Source organism: Phasianus colchicus, chromosome 5 (assembly GCF_987193195.1).
Source record: "Phasianus colchicus chromosome 5, bPhaCol1.hap1.1, whole genome shotgun sequence".
NCBI classification, from domain to species: Eukaryota; Metazoa; Chordata; class Aves; order Galliformes; family Phasianidae; genus Phasianus; species Phasianus colchicus.
The window spans coordinates 9,182,946-9,199,345 of NC_143440.1; the positions used below are offsets into that span (position 1 = coordinate 9,182,946).

Below are 16,400 nucleotides of genomic sequence, written 5' to 3' on the forward strand. Positions count from 1 at the left end.
GCTCAAGTAAAATCTGATCTATTTCACTGACTCTCAGCCATCTCAACTGTTTGCTACAATGGTTCCTCCACCGTTAATGATTTTTAGGTGTATTGATTTTACCATCTATTATTGGACATGCTGAAAGATGTCACAAAGCTCCAGCCACGTATTCTCAGAGTTTCTTCCCAATAGCATCCCCTGCTGCTTATGGCTAATCTGAACAGCAAGTACCAATAAATTAATGAGCAGTTGCTGATAGCACTGCTAGCCTTCAAGACTCTCACCACTTCTGGTCTATAAAAGACTTTCAACAAATTCCTTGGGTGTTGGAATCAACGTGAATTGTTTTCACTAGGAACAAAAAGGATATTTAATCAGAAAAGCCTTTTACTTTATGGACTCTCTTCCACCACCAACTCTCACACCAACTCATATACACACATCTACTCCCTGACATGGTTCACATTTACCTTTCCTCTCTGTCCCAACTAAAATTGGAGGAGGGAAGACATAATTCTCCCTTCAACTTTCCCAATGCCCCAGTCCCTAATAATATGCATTGCTATTAATCAAATCTCTGTATAACTAATTTAATTAGAAACTCAGGGGTTTTTCAAGGGTCTTTTGTTTCTTTAAAATGCAGTCAAACTCAAAATGATCAGAATGTAAAGCAAATGCTGAGAAGTCTCCCCAAACAATCCAGAACCACTGAACAGGAAGTTATGGAGTACGGAGGGGCATCCTCATTGAGACTTTTATCAAGATTTACGGGTTTACAATAAACTTCAAAGACATGTGTTCAACTGAAGCTTCCCAAATGAGGCTAAGGACTAAGAAAGCAGTTTTTGGAATTCTTTTCTTAACCATACTTCTCCCTCTTCCAACAACTCAGGATGCTTGGGCAGTCTATACACATACATAAATGGAAGTTTAATGAAGCTACTCTACCTATGGGATGATGTGCACTCTACGCTTCCTCTGCTTCTCACTCATTTGCATCAGAGATGAGGTACAGGTCAAACAGAAAAGGAAGAACGAGGGAATTCCTCCTCCATGCAATGCCTGGCTCTCAAGCTGCTAGATTCCTCAGGCTCTTTATGTTGCTCTGTCTCAGCAATCAGAAAACTGAATGTTCAGTTCTTCAGACTTCTTTTTCCTCTCTGCAGCAAAATTTAGCTGCCAGCCATATTTGGAGCCTAACAATTTCACTGGGAAGCAATTCATTTCTGGAAAGGAAACTTAAAAATGCAGTGTGAAAACAAGCCTGGAGGAACAGCAGACAGGCTACAAAATGCTTCCCATAATACTGGGTACGGAGTGTGTATGAATATATACACATATACAAACAGGCTTACAATTCTGACATTGCCTTGGGAAAGCACATTTCCATGAAGTAATTTGACATTCTTCAAATAAAACCCACAGCATTTAATGAATAAAACACAACAGAATGAACAAATGTTTTATTGGCATGTTCATTGTTGTAAACAGCATCTGGCATGAAAAAGTTTACCAAAGTCGTTTGATTGTTATAAATTAGGTGGCTTTCTGAAAACTAAGGAGAATTGTTCTCTATTGATCTTTATGGACCAAAGCAAAAAAATTGCTGTTCCTAGGCTTTGCAAGGAAATCACGTTGACTGCATCAGTCTCTGCACCACAACCTGAACTACCAAGTTTATATGTTGAGGTGTTAAAGGTTGCCCAAGTACTTAACTACATATAGCTATGGAATCAAATCCAGGCAAACATAAAATGAATTTCAATGGGTGGAGAAGACGCAAACTTGTAATAGTCTCAAAAACAAAATGTACAAAAAAGTAGCTAAACAGAACGAAAGCTTAATTAACAAGGGGAAATACAACCCTAAAGTACCCAGCACTGTCAAACAAAATGAATACAAATTTAAATAGGCAACTACACTTTCAAACTTAATGGATGCTGATATGTGAAAAGAAATACCATGGAAAATAGCTGAACTGCAGTTCTGTTAAATGGACAGGGCAAATTTTATTTACACATTGGATGAAATATCATAGAGCTGCTCACCCAGCTTCCGTAACCTGCTAAAAACCAGTTTACCTTACAACAGCGCTTCTGCAAAAAGAACCAACACCTGCTGGCCGCTTCAGACAAACCTCTAAGACCACCTGTATTGTGGAAGAATATTCTCAGACCTTACAACTGCAGCACTTTCATCACATCTTCAACCCCTTCTGCTGCTTTTTAGAACCGAGGTGTTAACATATGCTTCAGACTCTCTGATGAGGTAATGTGTGTATCAGTGAAACAAACAAAAAAGGATTCTTTCATGGCCTTTGCACAGCTTTTATTATTAAGCTATGAGTATCCTGTTTGAGGCTAGTTTCACTAGCTACTATGTGCACACTGTCCTCAAAAATTTCCACTCATTTCCCTCCCCACCCATTTTTTAGTTCTAATCTTTTATTTGCACATCCCTTTTAGCTTTACAGTACATTTGACTATAGTGCACAACATGATTCCAAGTCAAACAGCGACCCAACAGGGCACTGTGCTGCTGATTGGTAGCACAGCCCAATCAGTGCTGGTGTCAGCGCTTTACACCTAATGAGCGTCCTGCCGTAATGGCACTACACAGTAGTAGTGAACCTTCTTATTTTAAACAAAAAAAATTCCCCAGGGAAAATGCTATAGCAAATATCAGTCTTGAGTCAAATCTTTATTTGGTGCTCCATCCAGATAAATTTTTAGTGCTTTCTCTTTACGAGGAGAGTAGGTTACCCGGTGTCCAGTTTTCTGGAGTCTGCTGCTTTCTTTTTTCATCAGTTCGTTTCTCTGTTCATCTGTTAATTCCATTAATTCTTCGGTTTTATCCCTAAAATGAAAACGCATGTTAAAAATCTATGTTAAATTAACTACAATAGTTATTAGATTTCTTCATTTCTCCCCCACTGGTGCAGCTTAGTAAAAAACAAAAACAGAACTAAACATAATGTTCCACACAACTGCTTTTCTTCTCCACTGACTAATATTAATCCGAGTCTGCTTTTTATTCAGTATTCTTACAGTAGACCAAACAGAAAACAGCAAGAACCAAGACTGTATTCCATCTACTTGACTATAGCTACTCTCCGTGAATAATTATGACTGTTCTTCATTCCATCACAACACCAACAGCTAGATGAAATTCAGATACACTCAAGAACAGCAATTACTTTTGTATTTAGCAGTGACTTGAGAGAGAGAAGTGAGTAAAAAGGAACACTGTTTATTTTCTTAAAACAAGCAAGCCCAAACAGTTAATAGTCAGGTTTGTACGAAGCTGAGAAGCCCAAATATTACAGTTCCATGTTTTCAATCCTCTCACACAAGCATTTCTCCTTTAAGAAAACAAGTAGAATGTTTAAGCTTCTGTTGATTACATCACTTCTCAAATCTTAAGTACAGATTTTTTGCATTACTATTCTGTAATAAAGTATGTACCTATAAAATATTACTGCGCCGTCATCACAAATGTACAGAGGCCAGACATTCAACGTAGATACTTTAGGATTCCAGTCCAAGTCTTGGTGAATCTCTAGGACAGAGATGTCACATGGAAATGTTCCTCTGCCCTGAGAAGAAGCAATTGCGGATGAAAAAGTTACAATCTCATACACCAATAAAATGCAGAGGAAAAAAAAAGAAAGATCTTACCTTTGCAAACTCGATATTTTCTAAGGGTATTCCGCTTAATTCACTCAGCTGTGAAGTGAAAAAAATGGATTTAAGTACTATTCTACAACATTATGCTACATCTACATAGATCTACATACCTGCCAAATCTAGAAGCTGACGAACATACTCAAGTTGTCACATGATCTCAAGTATTAGTACAAAATTACAGTGACAAAGTACACACTTTCAGAACTTTTGAAATTACCAGTGTGTCATACAAGTGACATTTCATGTGGCAGTTTCATCACATTCCTGACTTCACAGCAAGGCAACAATAAAATAAAAACAGTTAATAGAATCCATGACACAAAGTCACCAACTACCTCAAGTTAAACCTTTAGATCCAGCTGTTTCCTTTCTATATCATATGAAAACTATTACAGTTAAGCAGGGAAGCACATGAAGCTGTAAAATACGTATGCCTTAACCTCATCTACATACACCACACTTCCTACCATAATCACAGAATGTTGGACCTCTAGAGATTATGGAGTCCAACCACCCTCTAAAGCAGGCTCCCTACTGCAGGGTACACAGGTAGGGTGGTCCAGGCAGGTTCTGAGTATCTTTACAGGAGATTCCACAGCCTCTCTGGGTAACCTGTTCCAGCGTTCTGTGACACTCACAGTAAAGATGATTTTCCTCACATTCATATGGACCTTCCTGTATACCAGTCTGTTCCCATTTCCCCTTGTTCTATCACTTGGGTGGCATTGAAAAGAGGCTGTCCCCATCCACTTGACTCCAACCCATTAGGTATTTGCTGAGCAATCTCATGGTGCGCACAGACTCAGCACTGCCTTGCCCTTAACTCAAAGGCAGGCTGCAGTCTTGTCTCCAGGCAGCGCAGATATTAACTTAGATTTGTTTTTATCCACGGCTGCTTATTTTCCCAAAATTTGGAGATTTCATTTCTAAGATTCTTGTCTCCATCAGCTCTTCTGGTATGCTGAACTGAACTAATAAGAGCAGACTAATAGCCAGCCTAATTTTCCAACTCTCATTTCCTTAGCAAAAACTAGGTTAAATCAACAAATACTAACAAAACCCAGCAAATTTCTGAAATGTATCAGCCCTACTATCTGTTGATAATTTGGCTAGCTGAAAAGATCTGGATGAACCTCTGTTACTACAGATGTCAAATTCAAACTTATCTTCCTGGTGCGACCAAAAGAATTAACAGCATTCCTTCAGAGATGCTTTCAAGTTGCTCCCTGCAATTTGTTTCTTAAGAAAGGAAAACAAGAAAAGCTGACTTCCTCTTCAGATAAAAATGAAGATGTAAGCTGAATGATGCTCCTCTTTCCAGCCTATACAAAAAATCCTATTATTAATATTTGAATTAAGACTGGCAGACTTGGTAACAGGATTTTTGCTGACATCAACATCCAAGAGGTCCTTCTTCCATCTTAGTATTCCTATATATGAACAACCATTTGTAAGAAACCCTTTGATAAACCAACTTAATAAAACAGTCCCATAATAAAACACACTCCCTACTCTAGACTTCTGCTAGTATGGCACATACGCTTGCCTGTTGGAAAGTTCTGGTTTTAGGAGGAAAAGTACTAAAGTCATGATACCCCTGTGCTTCCCAATGGAAGACATGCATAAGACATTCAGTAACCATGAGAATTTACATGGTTTGTAGATTTTACCTTTTCTTTTAATTCCTCAACGCCGCTGCTTTCTAACACTACTTCCTGGAAAGAATCTAGCTTCATCTCTGATGGCCTCCATCGTCTTGATAAAACTGCAAGTTGTGACATGGATTTCATCTTTTCTATTCCTTAGAAAGAGAAAGAAATTTATTACATTAACATCATAAAGTAGCTTATTTAAAATTAGGGGTTACCCATAGCAAATGCACACTCAGGTATTGAAGACTGCATTACACACACAGACAAACTGCCCATAAAATATTACGCAACTCTGTATGCTGCAGGCAGTCTACTAAAAAAGAGGAGAAAGAACAGGAAAAGCAGGACTAGGACTTAATTTCAAACAATCTGTCATAGACAACATCCCTTACAAGCAATGCCATTTACTCCTCTGCAGGATGTGTTCTTCCACCACATCCAGCTTAGTCACATACAAAATATCCAGCCACCCAATCAGAGGCTGATCTTCTGATCTTGCATTTGCACAGCCTTCCTCTGCAATCTGGTAATTATTCATGTGCTTCACTTTCGTTCCTAAAGTAGAGCTTTTCACATTTCACTTTTAGCTTTCACACACTAACTACACACTTGTTTCTGAAGTCTGCTTTACACCTACCACCTTCAAAATATGTGTTGCCTCCAGATTTCTTACACCAGGGCTTTCTCTGGTAGACAGGGTTACGCCATGAACTGCACAATCAAATAAGCATAAATAATATGGAAGTGCTGATGTTACCACTCCTAAACTGGTTTAAAATTTTGTAATTTAGCCTATGGAATACGCAACTTCAACATTTATGTCTACCATTACATGCTTGTGGTGCATGAAACCACCACTTTTCAAGCTTCTAAACATCTTCTACAATTTTGTCTATGACTGTGTTTGTGCTCCCTCTCAACACTTAAGCTGTTGCCCAAAATGAAGCTACAATCAATTAAATCCTTCTTGGCACGTCTGAAGCAATTATGTAAGCTTCCTTCAGAACCACAGAACAATTAATTTAAATATGCATGTAACAGGATATAAATCCACTATTCCAAGGAAATTAGCTGTAAAAATGCCCTAAGTCACACTATTTACTTGACTAATGTGCTTAGCTGAAAAACAAGATGAAAGAAGTGCTGATAGAACTTTAAAACAGTTGCCTTTATGCTCCTCCAACAATTCAAGTGTGAGCTGATACATATTTCCAGTCCATCTGCAGGACTGCAGAATCACCAATGTTCATTTCAATATCTTGCATTTGTTTTGACATTAATTGCTAAAACTAAAAATACAATGATTCATCAGTTGTCCAAAAGAGCTCATGGTACTGGAGTGACAGTTATGTTGGACTTCTTAAAGCATGTATGCTTGTGAAAAAGTTTCTGAGCAAATGCAATCTACATTCCTTATCTACACACGATGAGAAATACCAGAGAAAAAACAGCACGGCCTATATTTTTCCCTTAAGTTACCCTTGAAAACACACTTCCTACATAAAAAAGAAGGGAATTGCATTTTCTACTGTTCTCTAAATATAAGCTCTACCATGATCTTCACTTTCTCTCTGTATTATTATTACCATCAAGTATTTCTAGGAAAACCTCCCAATTGCTTGAAATATTGATATCTTCTTCATAGATATGATAATCCAGAAACACGGTCCCTGGGTTCTTCCAGGTTTTCTTCCGTAGACGAAACCTGTAAATAAATGACAGAGGAAAGTTTTCAACCAATTAACAGTGTATTGGAGTTAAAAAAAAAAAAAAAAAAAAAAAAAGGAACATTGCTTTTTTTTTTCTTTTGGTGAAACTGAAATGCAACTCATTTATGTGAGGGTAGGTAAGGTTTAGCAGCAATAATTTCAACATTCTGAGATATACCTGACAGTATGCTGTCACCAGTCTGGTAGTGCAGCATCAAAGACAACAAGCCTGCATATGCTTGTTCAGTGCAAGAAATCCATAAAGGCTTGGAGGAAGAAAACAATTTCCTATGCAGCACAGGCAGAGTATTACCAGAAGCTTCCAAAAGTTATCCCTCCCTTTTTTGTTGTTTTTGTTTGGAGAGATTAGTATGGAAGACTGGTATTTGGTTTACATTCTTGGTTCTACTGCGTCAATACAGACACACGATAAAAGCATGAGCTTTATTCAGATGCAACTAAATACTGGTATGAACAACTAAAATGAAAATAAATACAAGCATAACACTAATTATAATGGTTTCAATACACAGAAGTCAAATACTGTTATGTGCCCAGGAGGCATTAGGCAACACAATACATGTGTGGCAGACAATAATCCTTTGGCCAAGTCATAGTGAGATAAGTAGAAATTACCTGGTTCAGATCTACATTTTTACTCCTTTTCTCAACAGGAAACGTTTTTACTATTTTATGCTTTTGTATGTGAACAGATTTACTTAAATGCTCTTCTTTCTGAATAAAATTAGTATTTCTTTCATCTAAACCTGTAGTCATTTTGCACACAGACGTTTCAAGGTAGATACGATTCCCTCTATCATTTTACATGAAAAGAAGGCCAAAAATGGTGAAGTTAATGTTTAAATCCAATTGTGAATTGGGAAAAAACACCACAGTAACTTATTTCTGCTCACTTCCTAATATTCTTCCTTCCTACAAGAGAAAAGATACACACTTCACAGTAATATTTAGTCATTTAACTTCAGCCCTGACTGCAAAATCTTTACCTGTCAATTGTTAAGTCCAGGCCACACTGTTCTCGAAGCTGAGGGAGTAGCTCCTCTTTGGACTGTCGGACGGTCATTCCCTTAGCAAAAACTGCATCTAGAAGAAACTTGCATGGCTGTGAACATAGCAAATAGAAAACCATTAAAGAAATTAATAATAATACATATTGTTAATGATTATATATTATATAAAATATAAATAATAATAAAAAAGATTTGTCTTTCAGTCTTGTCTCTGCCCTTGAAACCAGTCCCACTCAACTGGCAAAGTAATCATTTTCTGTAAACAAGACTGATTAACATCAGGATTCAATTGCACTGCAGTCACCCTTTGACATGTCACCCAAAAACTACTGAATGCACGCCACTGCAGAAGTAGCATCTGGTCCCCAGATTACTAATTGCTGCCATTATATTAACATTTCAAACAATTTGGAAAGTGCTGATGAAAGAGCTTTTAAGATAAATAAGCCACAGGAGGATAAATATGCCAATTTCTTGGCTTACTCTGGTCATGACATCATGACTGGAAATTATTCTTGGACTAATCTCACTGTCTGCTTAACTAGTTCAGTTTCAGTACCATATGCTTTTCCTTTATTAAGATATATATATATTCTGCAGTTTGGTCCAAACCATAAAATCAGAAATTAAGATGCACATTACATCAACTTTTAAAGACTCCCATCTGTATAATGAGATCAACTTTTACTCTTTTCTCAAAAGATGCTATAAGCAAGTGAGCCGTATTACTACAAGAAAGGTATTTTTGTTTCTATACTCCCTTAGGCGGGTGCCTATCCCTTCTGCATAGGGCAGTCCTATAGGCACCACCTGCCCTGCATGATTGCAGCAAGTTCTATTTGTTTCCTATTACTGAAAACAGCAACAAGAAGCCAGGACAGTTTCTATTTGGAAAGAATACTATACAACTAAACACATTTAAGAAAAACAAGGAGTGATCTTCATTTGTCCTCTATTTATACAGCAGAAATAAAGACATCTGAAAGACTACAGATCACATTCCAACTGCATATTCTGAGGCACATGAAAAAAAATTCCCTTTTTTAATCTAGGGAAAACAGCAGAAAAGCTCAGAGAAAAAAGGGTTCTTTTTAGCAAGGTTTCAGAGGAAAATCTAAGTGCCAAAGCACTTACTAATATTTTCATAAATCACTATTAATCAATCTCAATTATAACACCTTACCTCTGGTTCATTTACCAAAAGCTGATAGACTTTGACTCTGTATTCACCCTTCTTAAGGGCTCTTCCAAGTCTAATAGTTATCTGTAAAGAAAAAGTAGTGTTTGTTAGAACTGGCATTGCAATCAAAATTACATTTTGTAACAATACCAAGATTAAAGCAGTGATTTAAACAAGCAACTAACAAGAAGTTGCAGATTATCTTAAACTTGGTTATAGTGTACCAATTCTTTTTTTTTTTTTTTTTCAAAATAACTTCTGAATAACCTTGTTGTCATCAGAAAATGATGAAAGTGTCTCATTGAGCCGAACACTCTCAAACTCTTGGTTGCTTGCGTAGACTCTAAAGACTTTAAAGTGAGAGGATGGAACTCCAACAAAAGGCTCCAACTGTTGCTTGAAGGCAGACAACGTAATTCTTTTATCAACATGCACCATCAACCCTAAACAAAAATAAAGATGAAATTAGCACGGAGTACTCATATTAAAAAAATGCATTCTAACAAATTATTTTCATATATATAACCCTACTAATTATAAAGGGCATTACTGTAACTTGAATGAGCTTTGTTGCATTGGGAATGTTTATGGGCTGATACTCCTGAAGACACAGCAGTTCCAAACTGCCCTATTTTTCAAACAGCAACATTTTCAGAATGAAAAGGGTTGGTTATAACTCTGTTTTGGAATGTCACATGGTATCACAAGGCAAGCTCAAGTCTAGATCAAGGACTTTTTACACTGAATAATTTTGTATTTAAAAAATATTCCGGTTACATACAATTCCAGAACATAAGTAATTTGTTTCTTAATATATGTACTTTGGACTTACACCACAAACTACGCTGTCTTGGTTTCAAGAGGGTCAGAGTTGATTTCTCCTTTAGTGTCTGGTATGCTATGTTTTGGCTTTCAGAGAAAAACAATGCTGATAACACACTGATGACTTAGTTGTTGCTGAGTGGCAGCTTCAGAAGGCCAAGGATTTTGCAGTTTTCAGTTTCTCATACTGTCTTGCTAGCAAGGGAGCTGAGGGACAGGGATATTCTATACTGTATGATGTATCTTGTGAAAATAAATAAATACAACCGAGGGGAATTGGCCAGGACAGGCTGGTAATCAGCTGGCAGGTGGTGAGCAATTGCATTGTGCATCACCTGTTTTGTAAATATCTATTATTATTACTCTTATTATTGTTTTTAATCTCAACCCACAAGTTATTCTTTGCCATCCTACTGGGAGGGGGCAAACGAGCAAACAGCCGTGTGGTGCTGAGCTGCCCACTGGGGTAAACTACAACATTAAGTACTTTTTATTCCCAATGAGTCCAACACAGTCATAGTACAACATAATTTGCTACATGAACATTAGTTAACTGAATTATAAAAACCCGTCCATGCTGTTTTACTCAGAAAAGCTTTCAGATGTCCACTCGTATGAAGTGTTACAAAAAATGTCCAAGGTACTCTAAATAACATCTGCATTTAACTAGCCCTACCAAAAAAGGAAAAATTTAAGCAGTTCAAGTAGAAGTAGCAACAGAGTCTTTCCATTCCACCCCTTCCATGGGATGTTTTTTTCAAACTCTTGTAACAGCTTCACTAAAATTTCTCTCAGTGCAACTTTTATTAAAGAAACATTTTCACTTCATTAATAAGATTGAGTCCTTATCTAGTATTCTAGGATTTCTGGATTCAGTGTTAAACCTTTGCCTTTCCAAGGTTTATATCCAGCTATTAATCTTTCTTCTGTTAATCATAAAACATACAGAGCCACTGAATATTGTTTCTGAATAATTTATCTTTATGACAATAGAGGACCTCTTACACTGAATGTACACCACCATTCTCACATATGCCATAAGCTTCACTGTACTTATTGCATTTCAATTAACATAGAAGCAACAGTCTACTGACTTAACTGATAAATGTAAAAGTATACTTGAATTTTCATCAAGTAAAATGATTTGGATTTTTCAGGTTTGTTGACTGAAATGTTAATAGAATTATTGCTCTGCGAATCACAGTAATTAACCGCATTCTGAAACAGACAAATCATCCTCAGCACATAGAGTGACTTTCCTTTCGCTACAATTCAATTCAACTTATTCTCCAGAAAATGCCTTCACCAGAAGGAAAACAGATGCATCACAGACAGATGTAACACGTTCTTAGGAAGAAAAGACAGTGTTTAAGTACACTGAAAACCTAACTAATATTGTCTGCTTGTAACTGAACCTGGCATCACATTTCATCCTTGCACTTTCATTAGTTTTAATCTGACATAAAAACAAGTTTCTCAAAACTGTAATTAGACTTAAAGGAGCATACGAATTAAAAGATAAACTAAACTTTACTAGCATTTAAGGCACACGATAATAAACAAAAATACATACATTTCTGCCCTTCTCCTGAACCTTCATCTGCAGTGTAGGGTTCTGACTTAAAGTACACATATTGTGTTTCTCCTCTACTCTTGCCGCTTTCATCATATTCGCTGTCTGTTCCAGAATCTTCTTCTGCCGTGTCCCAGGTTTCTTTCTTCCCCTGATTTGCTTTTGATCGCCTACTACTTGTGATACTATGAGAATCAAGTCCATTAGCCAAGGGAATCGGGGCATTGTCCACATTGCATAGAGTATCACTGCTATGACTAGAACTGAGGATATCACTGTCCACCGAACTCGTACTCCTGTCATTATTTACATCTGAATCTGACCGTTCCTCAGATTGGAGATTCTCTGGATCAGAAATCTGAATTTGGTTTTCAAGTTCTCTGTTTTCTACTGATGCTGAAGAGTCTATTTCATTTGAAGGGGATTCGATATTTTCAAAATCACTGGCTTCTGTGCTTTTGCTGCTGTCTCCATTATCACCCTCCTGTTGCTGCTGCTGCAGGGACAAGCTTTTAAGCTTCTCAGTGCTTTCTTCCAGAATTGCCTCAACAGATTTCATGTTGCCTGCAGGTCCTTTTACCCTCTCACAGGCTTCATCCAAGTTGCCCAAATCTCCACTAGCCTTCTGATAAACAGATTGTCTAAACTGAGATCCAGGTGACTTCTCTGGTAACGAGACATACAGTCTGATTGTATTTGCATGACGATCCAGAAGTTTCCATAAGTGAGAATCTGTATATGTCACATGACGATCTAAAGATTCTGAGCTTTCAATAAATACCTAAACATAAAACAATAGTGGTTTTACCGTGTAGCATTACATTAAATAATAAAACCAACAACAGTAAACAGATAGGATTGAACACACATTACATCAATAAGAAACACAGTCTTCTAGCAAACATTTTAAAATATATATTAAGACAGAAACTAAGGAGTCATAGCTTATGCTCAGATTAGAGTGACCTGTAACCAGGCCGACCAGCTGCACTATACATTATTTACAACAGGAAGTTTTAATCTGTACGATAACACTAGCTGCAGTAGTAGCAAGATCAAGTACTTTATTTTCTAGTACAGCATCACTAATAAGAAATCTTGAAAGGCATACAAGGGCAAACAATAGAGCAACTGAGAAAACAAGTGACCAAATTTCTCTTTTTCCTTTCTCAAAGATCACCATGTGAATGTGAAAGGCTTTAAAGTAACTGAATAACAAGTCAGTGACATTATTTTGCTCCCTCACAAATCTTTGCTCATCCAGCATACTGTGATCTTGAGCCTAAATTTCAAAGCTAAATTACAAGTAATATAGCTGGAAGGTGTGCTACTGTAGTATAGAGAACAACACTACCAATGTTATTGAATTACGAACATTATTTAAGTTCTCAGTTATCCTTTTTGTGAATGTATGACCTCAGTAATACACTAACTTTTGGTTAGTCCCTGAAGTGGTTGGGCAGATGGACTAGATCTTTAAAGGTCCCTTCCAACCATTCTATTCTATTCGAGCTATAACTGGAAACAGTGTAAGTCTTTTCAGAAAAAACACAGAATTGGCTAGGGGAAATTCCTGAATTTAAGATTAAGATCTACCAAAAACTTGCTCTTAGCTTTGAAGTTTGCTTTGTAAGAACTTTAACAGTGTTGAGAAGCTGATCATAAAATTTAAAAACTAAGTAGATAGATTTCAGAGTAATGCTAACCATTCTGTCCTAGGAGATGACTTCTACAAATCTCTGTCATAAAGGTTTTTTAACTCAGCACCATGCGAACCCCTGATTGTGATATGAGCCAGATTTCTGATTATGAATCTGCTCTACCTTCTTATGTACACTAGGCTTTATAAACAGCCCACAGAATTTGTTGACATTGTAATATCTTCTAGTTACCAAAAAAGACACAATATTTAACAGTTCAAAGAATAGTAAAATAAGTGACTGTTATCCTTTATAAATTTTATATATATTTTAGACTTCCCTCCCACTTGCAGTACGGTCTTGTAGATGATGCCATGTAGATACATGGACAGTTTCAAAATCAGAACACCTACCTTATTGCTTCTAAAAAAGCCTTCAGCTTTCAGTGTTTTGCTGGAAACATTCAGAAGACGCAAATCATTGTAGCAACGTTCTAACACTACCCGCATTGTTTCCGCGGGCAGATGCGTAGCCTGAAATAAGACAATCACAGTAAGTTAAAGTGCATTATACAATTTCAAATACTGGAACATGAATAATCATTTTAAGATTAATCACAGTGAAATGAGAAGATTTGTATTGATTTAAGAATTGTAAAGACAGCAGCAGGAAAATCAACCTCAAACTGTTCAGTCTCAGTTGCTTTCTTCCATCTTTTGACACATAACATCAGTTTTTTCACAAGATCAGGAGACTAAAATGGCTTGACTTTGCAGAGAACTAACAAACTTAGCAACTAGTAATAAAATCAGTGTCAATACCATACTAATTGTACAAAACCAGCTGAAAATCAAAAATATTTTCAAGCATCAGGTTTTGTGCACATCCCTTAATTCAAACCTCATTTTACAGTGAATATTATGAAGTTACACTGAACTGAGTCATACAGAACTAAGAGAAATGGCTGTTTTCTTCCAGTTAAATGGAAGCACCAATATTCCATGGCCCGAGACAATGACAATGACAAGTCCATAGTCAATTCTACAGCTTATTAAGTGGCTGCTGGGATGAGAAGGAGGGTTTGTGGAGAGCATATGCACATCTGTAGCTACTAGTTTTAATTACCAGAGCCAATGGGGGGAAGCTGCATGCTGTATCAGTGATATGGTTAAAGAATTCAACAGTTCTGCTACTGATAGAATAACTTACTGACATGATTGAATTTACTAGTCCTAAAGAATATTGGCTTGACTCTTCAGCTTCTCCAAAAACCAGATTATCTGATTAGTTTGTAAACAACAGGGCCAGACAGTAGCTAACTTTGTGCAAAAGTCAAAGCAGAACTACAGACAGATCAAGTAGACTGCTCTTTTAGCAGCAGCAAGTAAATAGACAAGCTCAACTGCAACAACTAACCAAATCTTGTAACATGACACACGGCATGAACTGTGCTGTAAAGGTGCAAGGTCTTGTTATAGTTTTTAAAGTTATTACACATTTTTAGAGCAAGAATAAATGAAAATTCTGTAATACATATTTGTGAACAATGGTAAATTACCTTTGAAATTAGCTGTTTGAATTCTGAAACTGTCTGATTCAAATAAGCTCGTACACTTATTGGAGGAGCAACAGATTCAGTCTTCAGGTCAACTACGTGAACTTTTACCATGACCTCTGTAGGGATGAGGAAAAAAAACCACAGATATATCAAGAAAATTCAAAAGGCAAAAAAAATAAGCGTACCATTCTCCGATATACTGGTTAAGGGGTTTCATTAAATCCATGCAAGCAGCAATGAATTTGAGAAGGTGTACAATTTCAGAATCTCATTTTTAATGCCAGAGGCAAAACTGTTCTGTATTATCCAAGTCTTATTTTCCTACCACCATGTAATACATCTGTTTCCCCTGTCTTTGTCTATTTGTAATTATGTGACTTACCACCAGGCTTATAGCACTGGAAAATTTGGTCAGGTCTTCTTGTTTCCAACAGTAAGTCAAACATGTACGTTGATTTGACACCTCCAAGTAATAAACCCATTGGTGTATCCTCTTCTCCTTCGTAAGATCGTTCCAAGTAGTCATGGAACTCATCGTATTTGACAAGACGACAGCAATCTAAAGGGACAGCCTCTTCTAAATCCATCAGCTAAACAAACAAACACAAGAAATACCATTTACTAATGGCTTTTTTTGGGCTTAGCTCTTCCCTTGCAAGCTAGAAATCTCAGTGTACACACATTCAATCATTTAATCCAGTGTTTTAAAAAAAAAACAACAAAAAAACAGGTACATTCACAGTCTATCTTATAGAGAAGTGATAAATATAGCCACAGAAACCTGCATCACAATCCAGAAAAAAGAGGAATTTGAGATGTAAGAATATGAAAACATACTATATCAGATACCAGACAACATCTTAGAGGTCTGATGAAGTTACATGCGTTAATCTTCCAAAAAAAATGTTAAATTATTTCAAATCTATACAGTCTTGCCTGTAGTCTTTCAGTCAAAGATGCATATATCAAGAATTAAAGAGTAGGTAAGCAAAAATACCCTTCCTTAGCTCTTTGTAAAAACATATGCTTTGGTGCCTGCTTTTATTCTGTATTAGCTATAAAGGATGTTCCTTGAAACTACTCTCACCATAATTCCGTTGCGAAATTCTTACTGAAATATCAATATAAATCAAAATTCTTTCAACCTATGGAGGCTATGGAGAGCCTACCAGAAGTTCCCACTGTGATTTTAGAAGAAGGGTCATACTGCCTTTTAAAAGGGCAGGCTGTATCACTCCCAACAGATATCTGACAGCTAACAACAGACGAGTCAGTCAATACTTCCAACTAGAACTCCTCTTCAAAAAGGCAAAAACGGACCAACAAACAAACAAAAACAGCAAACACTCCCACAGCACTAGAAATTTAAACATCACAATAGAAAAATTACATCTAATAATTTTAATATTCTAATATGCATAGCATACCTTGTAAGCTATTCCCACAGCCTCCTTCAGCGTTCTATCCTTATGAACTTCTAATTTATTCTCCATCATTATCTGTTTTGTTGGATGCATACAGAACAATTTAATCTGTGAAACAAAATAAAGAAAAAATTAACACAACA

At 36.7% G+C, this 16,400-nt stretch overlaps 1 protein-coding gene across 5 annotated transcripts in view; it reads right to left on the bottom strand.

Annotated features, from left to right (window-relative positions):
* Nucleotides 1-2,285: 2,285 nt before the first annotated feature.
* USP47 (ubiquitin specific peptidase 47) overlaps nucleotides 2,286-16,400 on the bottom strand; it is a 52,665-nt gene continuing 38,550 nt past the window's right edge. For all 5 annotated transcript variants that reach the window (XM_031614008.2, XM_031614011.2, XM_031614009.2 and 2 more), the window contains 13 exons: nucleotides 16,261-16,365; nucleotides 15,216-15,423; nucleotides 14,834-14,949; nucleotides 13,689-13,808; nucleotides 11,636-12,416; nucleotides 9,508-9,683; nucleotides 9,244-9,324; nucleotides 8,037-8,152; nucleotides 6,907-7,025; nucleotides 5,339-5,469; nucleotides 3,660-3,707; nucleotides 3,447-3,577; nucleotides 2,286-2,838 (listed from right to left, as the gene is read on the bottom strand). In XM_031614008.2, the coding sequence (XP_031469868.2) occupies nucleotides 2,664-2,838; nucleotides 3,447-3,577; nucleotides 3,660-3,707; nucleotides 5,339-5,469; nucleotides 6,907-7,025; nucleotides 8,037-8,152; nucleotides 9,244-9,324; nucleotides 9,508-9,683; nucleotides 11,636-12,416; nucleotides 13,689-13,808; nucleotides 14,834-14,949; nucleotides 15,216-15,423; nucleotides 16,261-16,365 (2,307 nt within the window). In that variant the 3' untranslated portion in view covers nucleotides 2,286-2,663. The remainder of the gene's footprint in view (nucleotides 2,839-3,446; nucleotides 3,578-3,659; nucleotides 3,708-5,338; nucleotides 5,470-6,906; nucleotides 7,026-8,036; nucleotides 8,153-9,243; nucleotides 9,325-9,507; nucleotides 9,684-11,635; nucleotides 12,417-13,688; nucleotides 13,809-14,833; nucleotides 14,950-15,215; nucleotides 15,424-16,260; nucleotides 16,366-16,400) is intronic.